A 20892-nucleotide genomic window follows, 5' to 3' on the forward strand; every position below is an offset into this window, starting at 1 on the left:
TTAAAATAGATATATTCCTTTTTATTGTGTCCTTGAAATACGAAATTACTTTAAGATGTTAGATTACTAAAATAATAAAATTTTGATTTTCTTGCTCAGAAGTACCTTAGTTGATCTAAAAGCTTGAACAATGGATATTAACTGTTAAAGAAGAACCTAGCCATTGTTCATCTATATACAAGTTGTGAGTTTGCAAAATTAAGAGCACTTCACAATCTCTTGAATGACAGAAAGTTCAATAATGACAAAATGAAAGATCATGTATAATTCTACAAGAGAAATTCACAGACCAGAAATCATTCATAAAAATAGCAGTGCCAAAAACAGTGACATGCACCTGGATTAAAAGCATAAACTAAAGAACAACTCTCACATGGTTTTATATTATTACATTAGGACATACTGACAGAGATATGAAAATCTAATTTGCAAACATGTACACAAATACTAGATAGAAAGTATGGAACTAAGTAATGGAACATTTTAAAAAGTTTACAATAGCATCTAGCAGCATTAAGTGGCAGCATGAAAATGGAGAACATTCAATCTGTAAATTCAAATAAGAAGAATAATTAAAAAATTACGTTTTAGCATTCACACTAGTTCATGATAAATTAACTTTCTTCTTGGGTGCTACAAAGGGCCATACTGACTTAATAAACATATTTTGCATGAGAAAAAGGTGCTTATTTTTTTTTTTAATAGCAGAAGATTCTATTGACGCAGCTATAGACATCAAATATTTATAGTGAGAGGCTGGTAGTGACCAGCTGAGTCACAATTGGAAGGATGAGTGCACCAATTCATTGAGGAACAGCAGAGGAATTCAGGGGGCACCCGTGTGCTCCTTCTGCCTGACCCTGCACCTGCCAGGCTGTGGGTTCCTCCTGCTGGGCTGGCAGGACAGACCCTCCTGCTGAAGTGGAGAGGTGGCAGAGGGAAGCACAGCTCTGCCTCCCCCCACCCTGCCCTGCAGCCCCACCTGAACGCTGCCAAAGACCACTGCTGGTCCTGCTTAGATGATTTTGCCTCTTTGTGCTCCAGTGACAGACACCCAGAGCTGCACACTCCTGGGTCCTGCGGCAGAGCAGGTCATTAAAAAGGGTGTTGTGACCTGTGAGATAAACATGCTCTTCTTGGCACAGCACCCTGCAGATAGCTTGGCTCCAGCTGGGACTTCTGGGGATGCTACACCCTGCTGTGCTGTCTCAGCTTATTGACCAGGAATACCAGCACCAAGGGCCTTTCAGTCCTGCTCCATGGAGACTGAGTCACTCCTGTGACAGCTGCTGACTCTCAGTATGTCCCCCCCTCAGCTGCTGAATACATGGACCAGAGGGGCTTAACCCCTGTCCAGCTCCAGCTCTCATGGCTTTTACATGGGGGTGAGGCTTACTTCCTCACAGCTGAGATATGCCAGGGTAGTGATGCATTACTTACCAGCCATACTAATCCACCAGGAGCCTGGGTTACCAGGCCAGGCTGAGCAGACTCTGCTTTGCATTTGATTATTTTGGTTCCTGAGCAAAAAGTGCAAGCAACTTTTATCCCAGAAGAATGCTGGCCTCTTGTGTGGTGCTCTCTAACTCTGATGCAAGGACTCCAAGCAGCTTCATAGAGGTTTCCTGGAACTCCTGGGAAAGATTCTGATCCTTTTCTCTCTTTTTTTTTTACATGGAACATACCATGCAGATTTAATTTGTTACTTTGGAGACAATCTAGTTCTTCTTTTAATTTCAGAACAGATACTATACAAATTGATCAGCAATTAATCTCAAACTACTAATGATTTGCATGTACTTTTGGCACAGTCCTATTATGCCCTATCAAATTATGCAGCAGCCAGTGATACTCTAATTCAAAATTCTAAAAATAGAATACAATTATAAAAAAAGAGACTTCTGTTTAAAACAAATACCCACTGTTATTTTCACAGTTGCTTCAGGTTTGTTTTAAAGTTGGATGCCAAAGAGGGACTCATCATAATTGTAGCATGAGACATTTTACAGCTTACATATAAGCAATAACGGAATACAGTCAACAGTGTAGTGATATCAACATTCCCTCTCTCAGTAAACCAGGCTCTAATGGATAAACTGGATTTGAGCTACACTGAGCACAGAATAGCTTCTACAGAGTAACCACAGGAATAAGTAACCTGAGTACAAGAATGTCTCCATAAAAACCAATTTTATTCTGTGGCACAAAGCAGTAATCAGCTTTTGCTGTTGATTAAATGTTGAAGTAAAGTTAAAGCATTTAATCAACTGCAAAGCCTGTTTAACATAAGTGTACTCCAAATTTGTTGATATTATTGATACTATATATGAAGAGAAAAGGTTTATCTAATATATCTCACAAACCCACAATTTTCTTCCTGGAGGATTTGGAATGGGGCTGTACCAATCTCTGAAAATCCTTCTACTGATACTGATGCTTATTTAGGGTATGTGCTTTTCACAAATAACAGAACAAGCAGTTATTTACACAAATAACAATAAATAATTCATTGTATGTAAGTAGTAGTTTTCATCCATACACCATCAAGTGTTCTGCAGATGAGTAGAATTTCTGATTTTGAAAGACACATCCCAAAGAGAGATGTCTTTTAGGAACACATTTCTGCCATCACAATTATCATCTTGGCAAATTGAGACTGGACAGCCATGGGAACCCTCATCAATCTCTGAAGAGATGGCTGGGAAGAGAGACAGGGTCCAAAATCTCAGATTTTGTACACTAGGAAATTAATTTTCCAAACAAGAGCTGGACATCCAGTGAAGCAGGTTGGGCAGCCAGTATAAACTTCTGTGGCTGCCCAGGGTTTTCACTTGCTCAAATTTTGGCCCCAGGGAAGAGCCTGTTTTCCAATTTGCAGATGGACAAGTTTGTTTCCAAACACAGGTCACACTACTCTGCCTATGCATAACTTAGGCAAAGTAAAACAATGTTAAAAAGCATTTTTAGATACACTTGCCCTTGAAACCCTCATCTTCTTTTGCCTTTTTGGAGAAATTAGAAAAGCATAAGAAATGGTCAAAATAAATTCAAGAGCATGTTACTAAGAAACAGTGAGAGAAAGAGAAGCTAATTTTCAAGGTGATAGAATAATTTCAAACAAGTTTACATATTTTCTCTCTGAAGAATATGCTTTTTTGGGGGACTCAAAAGCCAAAATATATAATTTAGGCTTGATTGAGAGCCTATTAAAAACAACAGAATTTCCCTTCTGACTTTAAATGACTGCAGGAAAGAAATCACGTATTTTAATCTTTTTTGCATGGCACTGCAAGAAAAAAAAAAAAAAAAAAAAAAAAAGAAAAAGATGGAAAAAGGAGCAAGAAAGCAAAGCATTCACTCTCAGTACATAAACCTGAAGTTAGAAATGTGTTGTCAGTAAGACATTCTTGCAATCATCCTCCACCACCCCACACAACTTCCATCACATCTCCCAAATAAAGGGATAAGACTCTCAAGACCATGAAAGAAATAAAGTAAATATAAAGTTAGGATAATAATCACAAGACATCCTCTCATCCTCCCCCTTTCTTGTTACTATGCTTCTATGAGTAGACAATGATATTCCTCTAGATGATGGGTGTAGGGGACCTCCCAATCTAACCCTGTGACAGAGAGCTGCTGAGCCCATTTCCCATGCAAGTGGCCTCATCCTCCCTGTAAATCCTGCTCATCTCACAGCCAAGGATGTGGGGATGCACCTTGGAGAGATGCTGGGCTATTTACTTAGCCAGACTCGTGTCATGTCACCTCACTTCTCACAACTCAAGCAGGACAAATTGAGGTTGCACGTCCCTGCATCTGGTCTCTACCTCCAGCCCAATGGCTTTTCTCCTTAGAAACAAAGAGGAAGGAGGTAAAAGCAGAGAGGGAAGAGAAAATGTTTCCAAAAATATAAAGCTGAGTGATGAAACAGAGCAAACATGGAGATTAGTGGAAAGCATATAGGCAGCTGCTCAATTTCTTAAGGACCTTAGCTTGTAACGAAAGGCAATATCAACGTCTGGCAGGAGGATACCAAGGCCCATGCGACTGTTATCAAGTCTGACAGCTTTGTTTTCTGCTAGTTCTACATCAAAATGAGACAATAGTATGAAAAGAAACATCTTCATCTCATTCATTGCGAGGAACCTCCCTGGACACATGCTGATCCCAGAGCCAAAGGGCATTAGGAAATACTTCAGTTTTCTTCCTGCTTTGTAGAATGTGGTTTTCTTCTTGCCATTCTCTATGTATCGATCGAACTTATACTCCTGAAAACGAAAGGGAGAGACAGCGTGATATCTAACATGAGCTGCTTTCTTTGCACAATGGTAACGCGTCGGAAACCCAGAAAACAAGATAAAGAGGAAGACAAGGAGCTGACAGCTTCTTCTTTTTAGTTGGTCCCCTCAAGTTTCATTAACTCACATTATCTTCCCTGCAAAGAACACCCTTTAAATCCACTTATTTAGCTAAGTCCTTTTACATCAAGCTCCTTCAACTTCCACATTCCATCACCGAGTGTCTGGCCTGTATTGATTGTAATTAGATTTTGACTGCTTTGTAGCAGGGACAATGAACCTTAGTGGAAGGACAATTTTCGTGTAAAGCATCATAAGCACTCAGTGTGGTACCTACATCATGAATAAGGATAATCCACCAAATTCTGCAAATGCCTGTGAAAAAATTAATGCATTGCACTGGTTTTGCTCTCGCAAGCTAAAGCAAAATCTATCCTTCTTTTGCACCAAAAACTCCAATGCTTTGCAGTCAGTTTTCCTTTCAGCTGGAGATGGCTGCTGCTTAATTTGCCATATCTTACCTTCAAATATTTTGCTGCAGAAGCTGTGAACAAAACAGGACAATGCCAGTGACTGACCATTATATATGATAATTTTCAAGTAAGGCTTGAGGTCACATTTGTAACCTACATTCCATAAACTGAACATATTTCTGACTATTTTTGAGTAGCAGGATCCCTGTTTAGAGAAAATTTGTGTTTTTGAATGAAGGAGATCTGGCATCCTCACTCAGTCAATGGCAAATTAGCCACTTACAAAACCCTCCTGCATGCTTTGAATAAAAATGACAGGCACTTCTTGCTTATGGTCACTCATTAGCATTTGTCCTGCTTTGCATACATCTGCTATAGCAGCAGCCATTTGGAGCTGGCTGGGAACAAGTCAGTCAGACAGAAACCGACCTCAACTGATTAAAAAAACCCACACCACCATTAAAAATACACTGATACTGATCTACCCATTAGATTAAAGGCTCTGAAAATCATGCACTCCAGGTCTTGCTGTTGAGAAACAAATGTCAGGGGAGGTGGTCAGTGGGAAAAGGAACAAGTGCTAGGTGCACTGGAGGGGATGCAACTTTGGGTGCTGAAGAATAAGAGGTAGTTTCAAAAAATAGCAGAGGCCTGGATTTTCCACAAATGTAGAGGTGATTCTATGTCTGCTTCCACTGACAAGTAATTTTTTTCAGTCTCTTTGAACACCCCAGCCAAAAAGAAGCATGCCTGTATTTTTTTCTGCCAGGAAGTTATTGCTTCATTTGAAGCAGCACAGTAACAAATGAAAGCCCAGAATAACATAAGATTTACTTCCTGAATTCTAAATCCTGCTGGTCTAAAAAAGTATCACTAAATATGAACTGCAGTAGTTTAAAAAACCAACCCAGAGCTCTTCACTCAAAAATTTTCACAAGGTGCACTTCTGGTGTCTGGAGCAATTAAGAACTGTGTTATTGAACACACAGACACACTGGGTCAAACCTTATGCTTTCTTTGTCAAATTCAGAGCTTTCTGAGACTTGTAATTGCTTTTAACAAAAAATGAATTGCTGTCTAAGGAATAGGGAAAACAGAAAACAAGTGTGAGACAGGAATGTAGCCAACAACAGTGACATCAAACTCAGTGCTGCCGAAGCCCCTTGGGTTGAGTAGTGTTTCCTTAAAAGCTAGTTCACTGGCTTAATAAAGAGTAATTTTTAAAAATGAAGGAGCTTTCAGCCATGCACAAAGTCTCCTGAAAGAGACATGATGGCTGTCAGCAAGGAAAAGGTGAGGACACTGAGTAAAAACAGGCAGTGAAGTTCTGTGTGGACGAGCTGCTACAAGTATTATGAAAACTGAACAACCTCCTGTGATTGATCTAAGTCTCTTTTTGTCACACACTTTATTTAGCTTTGTTTGGGAAGTCACCATGGAGGGTTTCCTGCAGGGTTGCCTGATATTTACTCTATGGGTTTTGCAAAGTTCATTTACTGAGCTCTATAACTAGCTGAGTTAGAATTTAGGGATTCACTTACACACTTTATAGAAAACTGACTCATTTATTTAGTCCTTAATGGGTGGAGAAAGAGGTCAGAAATATATGCTTACACTTACACAATATGGTGCCAAAGCACAAGATAGCTTGAACTTAAATTTATGTATCCAGGAGAAAAAGCATTGCTACAAAATTATCTCGTCAAGCTGCCTGTTTTCCCAGGAAAAGTTTTCCCTAAATACATGACAAGCTCAAGACTGCACCTTTCAAAAAATTCATTCTCCATCTCTATCTGATCCTCAGTAGTTATTGTTGAAAGCACACTGCATATTTTAAGAACCAAACAGAACAGTGATTTCCCCACTTTTCGAGAGGGGCCCATGTGCTGAAATCAATGTACTGCAATGTGTGGATTGCTCATTCACTATCAAAAAGATAAAATATATGAACTAAAGCTGTACTGTGAAAGCTGAGCAGAGCTGATACTAAGCAGATATATTCAAGCAATGGAAATATGGTAATATATTCCGGCAATTATTGGATAAGGGAGGAGATCAGTTTCCACACTGATGCTTTTGGTCTAGGACCTAAACAAACAGATGGACTTTTGACAAATCAATAACGTTCTCCAAAATAAAGTGTTAAGGATAAAATGAAAAAAAAAAAAAAAAGCTAATTTGTTAGCTGTTATCTATCCTTTTTTAAGGATAAAAATATTAATCAGCTATTTGCCAATAGAGGGATTATTTTTAAAACCCTGATTTTTCTCTGCAGGCTTTATCTTCATTTTTGGGTGGGGACAGCCAGCAGAGCTCCTCTGAATATAATTTTCATTCTCATGGCTCCAGTGCTCATCCCAGTGACTATACCTTACTCCTGCTGACTCCGACATGCTCCACACCTCCTCTCACTGAGGCTGGCAGAGCTCCTACCCAACGAAATGCTGTCCTGCACCAACGAGGCACTTGAATTTCATATTTTCTTTGCAACCTCTCATCTTTAAACTCCTGAAAGGGAGAGCTTTACCGAGCAATGTCTCTAACACGGCTTTCTATAAACATGCAAAAAAATCCAGTTCCTTTCTTCTTTGGCTCAAGTGCCAAGGATGATAATCAGCATGGCTGGGAGACAGCCATTTGCTTAGGAAAACAGGGGTGAGGAATGGATGAGGTACAAGCTTTTGCTTCTCAGGCAGACAAGCCATTTAACAGCCTCAGCGTGCACCCTTGCTCTTTCTTGCTCTTACTCTGTGGCACCCTGGGCTGGGGACAGCAATCTGGGGAGCAACCTAGCCCAGAGGAGGACTATTCAATTTGCATGCAGGTGGTGAACTTCTGAAGCTGTATTACAGCTGAGGCAGGGTGGATTAATTTCGAGTCTTTGATATTCATTAACTTGAGCGTCAGAGAAAAATACAAGGAGATGACACAATTACCCTCCGAGCTTCACTGCAGAGCAACAGCTTTACAGTCTCAAGTTCACAACACTCTAATTGATCAAGAAGGGGTGAATCCCTACGAAGGGAGGTGAAAAAGCATAAGGCTCAAGTAAGACACTGCTATTATAGGGCTTCAGAGAGTCAATGATGCTTTGCGGGCACTTAGCTAAATGGCCCACATTATTTGCTATTTAAACCACCTTCTATTATTCAGCCCTCCTTGGGTATCAAATGATCCACTGCCAAACAAAGCCCACATTTAGCCTAAAGTTTATGGTAGTCAATGTGCAATTGTCAATTCCTTTGAAAGCAGCCCGCAGTCAGTCTCATCACCATATTTTTCTCTTCAGGCCATGAATCCTTTGACCTGCAGGGCCCTAGAAAATACATCTGAAACTAGGAAGATTTGTTCCACAAGAAGGAACAGCAGTAAAAAAAAAAAACAAAACAAAAAAAAACCAACAACCCACAGATCACAAAAGGCTTGGCTGCTTCAATGTGCCTGGAGTAGGAAGAGTAGCACCAGCTGAATGTTTACCTTAGGATCTTCATAGACCTCAGGGTCCATGTGCAGAATCTGCGGGTAAAGGGCTATCCAGTCTCCTTTCCTCAAAACGACTTCTTGATTCCCTTCAAGCTTGAGGACAAAATCCTCTTGGCTGATGCGGATGTTCATGGAGGACGAGCACATTCTTAAACTCTCGTTTAAGGCACTCTCTGCAATAAAATAAAAGGGGGAGGGGGGAAGCATCAGAAATATGGGAGATGACTGGAAGTTATACATGGCTACAGCTGCTGATTCTCCAGGAGTTTAGTAGGGCAGGCTAAAGGAGAAAAAAAAAGGGAAGAAAAACACACAAGCAGAACCAAACATAAAGCAGAGACCAGGAGGATTGGGGTGGGGCAGTTAGGATGCTGAACATCCCAAAGTTGTTCTCACTGATGGTGATGAGAAATCCTGTCGGTTGTAAGCAGCACCAAGTTTTGGGTGGAAAGTCATTATTCAGCTATCATGTTGAAAACAACACAATCAAAAGACATGAGTGCTTCATGCATTTGCATATATTTTGGTGGCTGCAAACAAATACCAGCAAAAGCATCCATGGAGCTGTTCAGCTTGCCTTTTGAAAGATGTTGGATTTAATGGTAGGACTACACATTAGAAATCATTCTGCCTGCTAATTCTGTAGTCATTCTGAGAATTTTAAAATGTATTTTCTTTTCAATGCACAATGCTGCCAAATTATAGTGTCTGTTGTGGTCAGCGTGAATGAAAGCAATTCATTATCCGCCTAGTAATTTTAAGAGAGAAAGACATTTCTAATTGGCCTAGAGGAAACAAAACATAGCCCTTTTAGGTTTGGGGAAAGCAAGATTTCTGTCTCCACCATCACATTCTGGAAGGCTCCAGAAGCTGAATGTCCTTGCTTTCCCAGTGGCCTTCACCTTTTGCTCCTAGCACGACAGATTTTATGGCTAATTTCCGGCAATTTATCCTGGCAGTTTGAGGAGGAATTCCTTTGGGAATAATATGCATAATTTGCATAAATCATTCTGATAGCATGTATATCAGCATGTAGCTCCTGTCTAGGGCTGCATCTCTCACTTTGTAATCAAAACTGACTATTTTTCCACCAGCGTGTATGGGCACTGTTATATGTGACTTGATTCCTTCTAATCATTAGTGTGAAAAATAGCCTAAAATAGGGTTTCATTTGCATGTAATAATCCATTTGTGTCTGCATTTATGTTTTGTGATATCAAATAAGCCTACTCTAAGTGTTCACCAAGGCATTGCCATCGCTGCACCCAAAAGGTTAGTTTATTAGAGACAGTAGCTACCCAGTGTAGATGCCTCTGAAAAAAATAATAACAAACGTTCTTTCACTAAAAATTAAATCTGGTGCACCATGCATAGCAAATAAAGTGGCCCTGGATGCTTTCTTGCAGGAGGTTTTTCCTTAAGCATGCATTTGTCTAAAGAAATGAGGCTGCGGTCAGCTTTGTGTGGCCAGCGCCGTGATTCAATGTGACGTACAGTGAGTCTGTGCATATTCTTTTGGACTGCCTTCGTTACTATAATCAGGCAGAGTCAAATCGGCTTGTTGGTGACGAAGCCAGAAAAGAACCCTGGTTCCAGAAGATGGCCTCTACTGCGGATAGCCACAAGGCACCTGACACGATAGATTTCAACTGGCAGCGCTCTGGCAACAAAACTTTACGCGGTACAAAGGAAGGGTCCAGCTCCGGCTCGAGACTGCCTTCAACCTGCAGAAAATGGAGCTGGTAGCTTTGTACCAGTCCACCATTTGGAAGTGGTGGTGATGTATGTAGAGATGGCAGAAATCAAATGAGGAAGAGGGAAGGAGGGAAAACAAAAAAGAAGAGAAATAATTACAAAATAGCAGGTTTATGTTTAACCGGCCAAGCAATGCGCTCACATCCTATCGGTGGACATCCTCCCGGAATGCGCGGCTGTCCCTGCCCGCTGCCGGATCTCAAATGACAATTGGGCAGCATATCTTATGCAGAAGTTAATCACAATAATGGAGCACAAAGTGTGGCTTAGCGGTCAGATCGTAAATGACAAATCTGTTTTACCTTCCAGTACCAGTTATGTGTGGAAGGCGAGCTTGGCTCTCGCTCTGAGCGATCATGCCGATAATCATTAGATGACAAAAGTAATGAGTCACATTATGATCAACAAAGGAGAATGGAGCTTATATGGCTTTGCAGGCTCGCATTAAAAAAATAGACAGTCAGCTTTCCACAAATGCCAGAGCTATACATTGAGAGGAATGACAACTGCACAATAAAACTGCAGCCTTTACTTGCAGTTGTCATAGTTCAGCAGACACCAGCCATCGCTGCTGACAGACCAGCTGGGTAGCTTGGGAGGCCTTCCATTCTGCACCGTGAGGTACAGTAAATTATCCAGCACGGTAGAGCAACATCTGTTTCTGTGCTTGTGCCGAACAAACAAGGCAATTTAAAGCATACCAAGGGATAACCAAGCAGCAAATGAACATGACCCTCATTTTTTTCCCCCCTTCTTACACACATGAGATGCTAAACTTCACTGTGCAAGCGCTACATAAAGAAGCCAGGCTGTTGTTTGATAAGGTGTTGTCAGAGAGATTTTACATATCTTCTAGAGAGAGAAGGAGGGGGGAAGAGAGAGAGATATCTCTCATAGTATTGTTATTCTTAGAATCCTCCCACTTCTCTCTTCATTTCTCTTATACTAAAGCTAGCACTCAGCTTCCAATTCATTCTAGACTTTTTTTTTTTTTAAACTGTTTCAATATACTTATAAATATTCAGTCTTTAAACCCTAATTTGCTATACTTAGTTCACATGCCTTCAAGCATTTGTCTTCCAATTTCCACTGAATAAATGCGTACTAATGAGAAATAGAGCAAGCTGCTGAGGCAAAGCTGGGTGACTTGAGCCTGGCCTGCCACCAGCTTGTGATAGGCAGGCAAATTGAGTTAAAATGAAAAGTCTTGTCAGCTGAAATACAACATGGTAGCCAAACAGCAAGCTGTCAATCATCCAGCCAAAACAAGGGACTGCAGGTAATAAAAGGTCATTGCGAATCATAAGTGCATTTGGCTTTCGTTGGCAAGTTAATTTTAATTAAACATGATCTCTATCTGTGAATGTTTTATAAAACTTATTGTGCAGTAATGGATTGTTAATTTTACACTAACACAGCACAGGTAATAGGGTGCAATAATTATTAGAGTATATTGTAGGAAAATAGCTATTGAGTATGCAAATATTTGGGGGGTCATTTACCCACAGGCATCACGGTGTGCCAACACAAACAATAATCTCAAACAAGTACATTTGCATCTTAGTCAGAACTAAATGGTACTGCCCAGCCCATTCCAGAAAAATATATTTATTTCTTTCAATTCAACCAATGATTTTAATGCCTAGCTTTTATATTATGACTAAACACTCTGTATTAGCTCCTTTTGGGTCCCTACTCTTTCTTGTGTACAAAACAATTTTTCAAGCTGTGCTCTTTTCGCAGGAATCTCTGGGATTCAGCAATGACCTGGGGCAAGAATACTTCACCATATAAATGAATGGACTAATATTAAACAAACGAACTGACTAAACATGCCTAGCATTAAACATGCACTAAGTACATCTCTGCTTTACCCTTGGCATTTCCATTATAACCAGTTTAACTGACAGACCATTTTCATGTCTCCTTTACCATATGAGAGCTCTGTTGTGAGCCATAATGTCTAATAATGTATGTTACTCTGAGCACACAAAAACATTTGGATTTTGGGACTGTATTGTTATGTAGACATTACAAAGGGTGCCGCCCCAGAAATGCCATCAGCAAAAAATAGTCAGGGCCAAAATTTGCTAGTATGATTTTGGGTTTAATGTGTTTTGCATTTTGGTTTTTAAAAATCAAATAATCATGTACCTGAGCTTAGAAGTGAGGAGTAAATCAGGCTGTGCTGTTCCCTAGACCCAAAAATCTGACCATAATAACAATGCTACTTCCTGAGACTTTTAGCAATTTTTGTTTCCTCTCCAAAGCATGAAGAATCAAAAAAAGTCTCTTGTTTTAGTAGGCCAAAAAGAGGACAGAGAATCAGAGCGCTTAAAACAGGAGAATGAGATGACAAGGTGATGAACATGCAAGCATCCCACCTGGTCTGCCTCACTCGAGAGCAGGGACACAATCCCAGTTTCCTACACTCCGGGTTGGCACAGAAGGAATGGAAAGAGCAAAAGCTCACTCTTGGAGGTGTGGGGTCAGTGGCCTTCCTGCAACAGGGGAGCTCTTGGTGTGCAAGCAATGCAATTTGGGACCTTTGTTCCTCCTACACATTTATTAACAAAACATCCCTTTCTCCTTTCCACTGAAGCATGACTCTAATCCTCTTATGGTACAGATTTTTTTTTCTATATTATTATTTTATGGGACTGTATCCAGCCCTTTATGACTTAAGTGCCAGAAGAATTGAAATCTAGCTTCTGTTCATATCACATTATGTTTAACATGATTATAAAATTTAACAAAAGTGTTACAAGAATACTACAAAGTAGGATGTGGCACTTCCCTCTCAACACATAAATCAAATGCTATCAAGGTACTTCAAGATTTCAAGAAGCAGAGGAATGACACAGCTAATGTTTTTAAACTGTTCATTCTGTTTTGCACCAGATGGTTTTAGCAAACTACATGCTTTTATTTTCCTTTTTCCTACACTTTTGGGAAGCCTTTTCCCCCCACTTTTTTCATGGCCATTCCCATCTCAACCTACAAATGTAAACTAAATTCTCTTTTGATCTTCTTGATGCTTGGTAACTTATTAATTGCTGTATGCTAGCTCTGATGTAAAGTAGTTTTACTTGTGCTCCTTATAAGTCCATTAAATGCTTAGAAAGTCATATTACTCACCAGACTGTCATCTAATACCTCCTCTAATTCAAAAACATTCTCCATTGGTTAGAGATAAATCTGCATCAAAACAGCCATGACTGCAGATGCAACCAACTTGGTAGACTCATGATATGTAAGATTAATATTAATGCTCTAACACCAAGGAAATTGATCAGACTAATTTTTTTATTTGTACTAATCAATTCAAGTTTGCACAGATTCTTGAGACATGCCACACTGGATGATCTTGGAGAATGGCAGGTATTACAAGGATCCAAACCAGGCACAGAATGCACTGTTCCATCACCATCCCAAATAAACAGCTTTGTTAAAAAGTGGAGCATCAGTTCAGGTCATGAGCTACCAAGACCTATGGACATGAGCTTGTTTTGAACACAGGATGGGTTTTGATATTTAAAAACTGAGGATTATAGAACCTTTAATCTCTTAATCAGCTGTTGTCTGCTCTTGTTAACACTACTTGTGGAGACTTACAGATGTTTAAAGGTTTGGTACCTACCTGCTACACCCTCTTTCCTCCCTCAGGCTATTTTCACCATTTCTCTTGCCAGTGTCTGTGTACCACCAAACAAAGTGAAACCAAGAACTGATGCTCGGAAGGCCTATACAGCTCCTGATTCGAACAACTTCCAACGACCATTGGCAAGGGTCTCCCTCTGAACCCTGGATCCAGAACTGTAGCTCCCTTAAAACTCCTTCTTTTGAATAAAGTACTAAAACCACCTTTCTCCTCTGCAAATTCTCACCTTCTTTTATTTTATTTGGAAGCATTACCCAACAGAAGCCTGCTTTAGAAGCCTTTTTTGTTTTGTTAAAGAAAGAAAGAAATTGCTTGCGGATAAAATACATTTGCAGTTTAAATACACAATCCCACTTTAATTTCAGAAAAGGGTCTTTCTTGGCAGTACCATACAGAAGTATTTGAAATGCGTTAACACTTCGGCAGATGCTCAGAATCAAACAACTTAATAGGCATCAACTTTTTTTCAAATAATTGCAAAGCTTCGATTTAGCCTTTTGCATACCTTGCATAGTTAATTACCTAGGCTTTAATGTTTACATGCAATGAGAGTATCTACAGCTATAAACTACATAATTTATAATTGATGTAAATGGGTGTTATTATGTCAATTAGGCAGCTGTGTCCTCCACCTTCTCAGTAAACAGAAATGAGTGATAAACCGAATTTGCCGGGAGAGCCCCTCTTCCCTTCCTAACAGATAAAAATAAATTACCTAGGTAGACCAGGTTGTCCAATTGTTCTCTGGTGAGGTGGATGTTATATGTGGGCCCTCTCTTTTGACCTGTTGACTGCAGCAAATGGTCAATCTCGTCACGCACCGCTGCAAGAGCTTCTGGGTGCCGCAGAAGATAATACATGGCCCAGAATGTAGCTGGAATCGTGTTTCCCACAGAGGCCCACAGGAAGGCAAAATGATGTGCTGGGAGAAAATAAGTGAAAAGGAAGATTAATAGCGTTTATTACACTGATTAGATTTGCAGTGTGCTAATTAAAAGATGTTAGGACACAGACCCAGCCAAGGATCAGTGAATGCTAATGAGGACCAATAGGCTTCTGAAGTCTAATTTTCTGCTTAATGAGAATAGTTTGAAATGTAATGTCGGGGGGGGTGGGGGGAATAAGGGGAGGAAATGCAGCTCAGTTATAATCTTTCTCATTATCACCATTAAGTATCTTGTTTTACCACCTCAGCACAAAAAAAAAATCAATTATCATAGAGGGTTGTTTCAGAGTAAAACATTTTATCATTAGCCAATTAGAAAGAACATAAAAAAATTTCAAGGTCGCCATTTTGCCTTTTTATTTCAAAGGTCTATAGTAAATTATTTTATTTTAGACAAGCAATCATTCATAAGTTTCCTACCTGCTTTGTCATAATCTCCAAGCAGCTCATATTTCTCAAATATATCTTGTCTGGCTTGGACCACTTTTGACCCTCCCAGCCATTTTGTCATGTTCTGAAGTAAAAAATGATGTATAAGCTCCTTCCGAACCTTCTTGGTAGCTCCTAGCAACTCAATTGGTATGTTTGCAGCTAAATAGGGAAAGCTGGCATCAAACTTGATAAATTTGTCTCTGATTTCACTAATAACTTTGTGGCCATCTGCAGCAGGAACTCTTCCATATAGTGTTACAAAACTGGCTTCAAACATTACAGAGCAGCAGAATTTGTACATTTTTTCTGTTTCCCAATCTGTTGCTTGTGAGCATTTCCATTCAAATATATCCTGGAGATTTTTCATCATGTGGTCAGAAATGATATCCAAAGGCTTGCCTTGTAGATACTGGTAGATTCTGTGCAGGTTTTCCTTGAGTTCAGGGAATTTTCCTCTTGACAAGGCTGGGTAGTCAAAAGTTTTGGATGCCATTTTATTAGCGAATTCATGAAATTCAAGTTGCTTGCTATTTCGGATGACATAGACATATTGAAATGGGTCCATGATAAAGGTAATATATCTACCTGAATAGAAAAATAGGAAATAATTAGAGACACGTGCACTTTTATAATCTAGTGACACTTCCAGAAGCAGTAACTGATAATAAGCCAAAGTCTATGAAAAAAGAATGCAGGAAAAAAAACAACCCAAAGCAATGAATAAATATGCAAAGCACAAAAAAAAAAAAAAAAAAAAGACAAAACAAATATTATTTAGATTTTCTTTGTCAGGATGCAGATTCCATCAGTCTACACTTTGCAGGCTCTTCTAAAATCTGTGTGAAATAATTTCCATGTAGATGGATCTACTGTTTGTGCCAAGCATTGTTTGTGGTCTCCTCAATTGCGGTGCTCTGAAATAAGTAATTTACTACTCAGGTATAATTCATGAAAATACTGCGTGGAGTCATAGCAATATTTGGAACTGTAGATTTTCACCAGCAGAAAGTGAGAAACACACACATTTCACCTGCACAGAGGAAAGTGAATGATGGGCTGGAGTGGCAAACATGCCACCTAGGCAGCTTTTTCCAAGCAGGTGACACAGGAACTCAAAACCTGTCAGTTACAGCTTTAACTGCACGCTGCAAACTCCCAGCATTTAAAGCTTCTCTCACATCTGGCTCTTCCCTGAAGCTTTGCTAACTCTTTGTTAAGAATGAGCTTAGTACCCATAACATGACCATCTTAGTTTATCAGTGTGAAGTTACAGCCTAGAATGTAGCAAGCATGTTTATCACAGGCTGCACTTTGGGATACACTATGTCCCAGGGCTAGGATCCATTGTGTCAGAGTGCACCACCAACTTCCTGCCCTTCCCAGGCTCCTCAATGAGGTGACACACTGACACCTTCAGCTCCCTGCACAGAGGGATAGGAACGCATCAAGTGAAATGATCTTTCAAATTGTCCCTGCCAGAGAAGTCCTGCAATTTCTCCCTAAACTTCAAGTCAACTGCTGAAGAAAAGCATTTTGGAGGAACTACCATGAATCAAAATGCTAACAGTCCCAAAGCTCAATTAAGTCTTAGCTCTTTATAGATGCTTTTAAATTTAGTGTTCCTGATTCTTTCCTTGAATGAAAAGCTGCATTAGGGGAAAAGGGTACCTATTAAAATGTACACTTTCTCTCTGAAATATCCCAGTCACAAACTCAGGGAAGGAACAAAGCTTCCAGCACTTACAGTCTAATTCTATCTCACTAAAGGGACAAATCTCCTTTGATTTTAATGGGAACACTACATGCTTAACTGTGGACCAAATTTGGCTCGGTGACAGATGTCCAGAGATAAAGTAGTCACTACCACTAAAAATGTCAAGTATCCATGGTTACCATATAGTGATATCTGAATTATCATAGTTATTTCATATTCTGATTTACATACACACACAGTGCTCTGTGGCGTCTGGGTACACTCTGGACTTCCTCTACAATTACCAGCTGCCATAATTCCCCTCCCAACTACATCAACTGCAATCCCAGTGAACTAGTAAGGAAATACAAAGGATATATCAAGACAGAATTTGAACCCCTTTTCTTTTTGGTCAACAGTGTATGAAGGTTTTTACAACATTCATGGATTTTGTTTTACTGTAATATATTCAACCATAGCTGTAAATTTAATTTTAAAGAATATTGAGAAACCAGCATGAGAGATCCTGAATTCTCAGTCCCCTTTTTTGACCTCCTCTGACTACAGTGGCTAACAGGAATTTTTAGTCTTGACTGTTGCAGGATCTTTGTTTAGAGTCCTAGAATTACTCTCTCTTTCCAGCTTTCACCTACTTTCATGCTCTTTATTGAGGCTACCATCTTTGTGATCAAAGCTTGGAAAGAATGCCCATTGGAGCAATTTTTAATAAATAGATTTGGAGTGTTATTAACCCTAAAGATGAAAGCTGGCTTCTTAACTTTGCATTTACAGGGTAAACAATTTAAGTTAAGATTTTTAATTAATATTAATTTAAACCATCTGTCCACCATCTGCTTATTTCTGATGCAAAATATGAGTTTCTTTGTGATCTTTAATCAGACACTTAGCAAACACACATCAATTCTTATCATTTTTAAGTAAGAAAATGATTTTCAGCAAATGAGTTTTCAGACAAACAAACTATTTTAGTAATAATTTTAAATCAAAACTCACTCACAACTAGCACATACTTTGAAAAAAAAGTCCTTGAGAAAAGGAATATTACAGATCCTGTTTTTATTATTCTCATCAGGTTCCTGGTAGCAAAAAGTAAGTATGTACCAAAATATAATGCATTTTGTAGAATCATTTCAGGCTCCAGATCATATCACTGCAAGTCAACAACACATATAAACACATAAACCAAAATATTTCTTGTTGCTGCATTTAGTAAGGGTCTAGATAATCAGAAAAGTGGAGCCCCTTATAACAAAGGCAGCTTGTTTACACTTGCCATCAAAAATCTAATTTTAGATCTCTTAATTAGAAAAGTACTACAACCTAGGGCTAATTAAAGACTGTTAGAAAGTTGTGAGAGTGGGTATGGGAACCTTTAACAATTACAGTCATCTTTGCACACAGATGCACTAAATGGCTACACTACTTACCCTGGCCTCATCCATACAGGAACAGATTGCTAATTACAAAACCATGCCCCAACACCTCCTCTACACCCTGAACAGCAAACATCCAAAGTGGAACAAACTTTCTCACCTCAAGTTATGATTTTAATTTTTTTACGTGGCAATATGGTCCTTAGTTTTACTTTTTAAATCCTCTCCTTGTCCCCATTGGGGTTTCTTACCACTCATTGACCCTGATGGTGTCAGAGACCAATAAATTAAAACCTTTCATAAAGTTTTCAGTTATTATTTGGTATTTTAAAATGCAACTTCCCCCTCTACTCCCATGTCTTTACACTGCAGCTAATGCTAAGAGAATCTTTGGAAAGTAACCTTTTCTGACACTAATCCAAAATCTTGATACTCATGAGTTTCCATCAGAGTACTAGAAAAGGTAATGCCAAATAAGCCAAAAATGGAGGTATTCTACAATCTACACAAATCAAGTAGCCTTAAATATTGAAGGTATTTATATAGAAACCACTAGAGACTAAGCCTTTCCCTGTTCGTTTGTAAAAAATCCCTTCAACAGCAAAAACTAAGTAGGCATGTACATATAGAAATGCCACACTCCAATTCACAATAGTTTAAGTGACTGAGCTATTTTATTTAACACATTAAAAACAAGTCAAAACGAGAGGTATCATTGTTTCTGCAAAAAGCCTTCTGATTTTTTTAATGGCTATGGAGAATTCATACTTCACTATTCAATTCTTCAGTCTGCTTTACACCCATGCTGCAAATAGCCTGGTTATCTCCATTTAGTTTCTTCCTAGAAATAGAAGATTGATGTGGAAAATATGAAAATTGTCAACTTTGGTAAATCTGAGCACAGAAGCCAGTATTAGTATGATAGTTAAGAAATTACTCTAATAATGCATTCTGGAGCATTTTAATGCTAATGATGAAAGACAAGCATTTCAGATGGCATCTAATGATGGATGTTATTTCAGTAATGCTTGCAGCAGGCTTCAGCCTGGTAAGGAGTTAATGTAAATTACCTTTTGCCTACGAGAGAAAAATGTGATGTTACTGTAGGTGTATCATGCTTTAAAGAAAAGAATGACTTAGCAGCAATATTCAAAAAGGCAAATGTGCTTAGTAAAAACCACTAAGATAATTTTATTAAAAGGTGAGTTAGTCTCAGAGAGAATGTTGCAGTTCATTATCACTCCTATCAATTTTAGAGGGAAAGGACACAAAGTTTAATCCCAAGAAACAATGACAAAACTGTTTCAAGCTCTTTAAGTTCTTACCTAGCCGTCTGCCTATGCTGCTGACCCTTAACAAGCAAAGAGGCTTGGGAAGTATGATCATCTCAATGCCACAGACTCTCTCTCTCTCTCTCATTCCCCTCCTTATTCTTTTCTTTTCTGATATTTTTTTCCTCCCCCAAGACTATTGCATTTATGTAATCGTCCTCTTATTAGGGAGATTCTGCTGAACTGCTGACAATGATGTACAGTGGTGCTGCGCTGGCATGACGTTTGGGGAAAACGATTCTGCTGCACCACCACACAAAACCAATTAGAGAACTATTTTCTGCGACAGGTCAGGAATTTACATTGTTTCTCATAGAAAGATGTGCTTTTTAATTTCTTTATTAAGATGACATCCATGTCCCTTGCGACTTTTAGGGATGACAATCATTTGCTCATCACATGGGAAAGTACAATCAGCAAAATCGCATTACCAGTACGGGGCAATGCCAGAAACTCCAAGCATCGTTCCGCATTTTCCAAATGAACTAGTTTGAGAACCAATAATTAGAACAATATATATTGATAGAATTTTTTGACAGGACCTTTAGACATCCACCAGGGGGGCAAAGTAATGATAGTCCACATACAGCTGGCTACGCTATGTTTGCCGAGCGCAGAAACATCATCTTTGTCAAATCAGTAAGACATACAGAAATCCTGCGTGCCTTCGGATCAGGACATGATAGGAGATACTAACTAGCTTTGGTTTCTTCCCTGACTTGAGGATGACAAACTGTCTCCCTTTAGTGAAGTCCTGATGGTCAGCAATTTTATACTGAAAAAGAGAAAAAGTCGTGTCTCTGTTATCAAACATTTCCCTGCACAAGACTGAAATAATATCCAGAACTAACTCCATTTACCTCAGTCTTTATCAAGGGAGGCTTGGCTCAAAACACTTGAACATAGGGAGATTATCTGAGATAGAATTTGGTTTATCATGGAAATAGAAATTTCTGAAACTAAATTGCACTCATAGATTGCTTAAACGCAAACTTCTAAACACAGTCTTACATAAAATAATAAAGAGGCAAAATAAATAAATATTTGATTAAACACTTTTAAAATTCTGAAGTATTACTGTATCTGGTTTTATGAATGCACTAAGATAATATCTGAATTATAGTTATTAATCGGTATTTGTAAAAAGCCAAAACTGTATTATAGTATGAATTCAAATTAACAATAAAAAAGATTGCATTTCAACAAGAGCTGGTTTTGTACTGTGCCAAACTCACTTTCAAGTTGCAAAAAATCTGATCTTACCTGGTTCTAAAACAAACAAACAAAAAAAAAATCCTGAGTGAAATTTTGAAAAATCACATATTTCATACAGTAAAAATTCTCTCCCAAAGGAACAAAAGGACAGAATTTTTAAAGGAAGAAATACTTTATTGATTAAACATAGGGATTTCAATTAAATTAA

The 20892-nt window shown here is 38.9% G+C and overlaps 1 protein-coding gene across 2 annotated transcripts in view; it reads right to left on the reverse strand.

The window, feature by feature from the left end:
* CYP7B1 (cytochrome P450 family 7 subfamily B member 1) overlaps positions 1–20892 on the reverse strand; it is a 124369-nt gene continuing 103477 nt past the window's right edge. Inside the window, exons 3-6 of one of the 2 annotated variants that reach the window (XM_079301330.1) lie at positions 15040–15636; positions 14389–14595; positions 8252–8430; positions 1–4271 (exon numbers count right to left, since the gene is read on the reverse strand). In XM_079301330.1, coding sequence (XP_079157456.1) covers positions 3975–4271; positions 8252–8430; positions 14389–14595; positions 15040–15636 — 1280 coding nt within the window. In that variant the 3' untranslated portion in view covers positions 1–3974. The remainder of the gene's footprint in view (positions 4272–8251; positions 8431–14388; positions 14596–15039; positions 15637–20892) is intronic. The other variant, XM_079301329.1, reaches the window with a different exon arrangement.

Source organism: Erithacus rubecula, assembly GCF_903797595.1.
Source record: "Erithacus rubecula genome assembly, chromosome: 3".
Taxonomy (NCBI): domain Eukaryota; kingdom Metazoa; phylum Chordata; class Aves; order Passeriformes; family Muscicapidae; genus Erithacus; species Erithacus rubecula.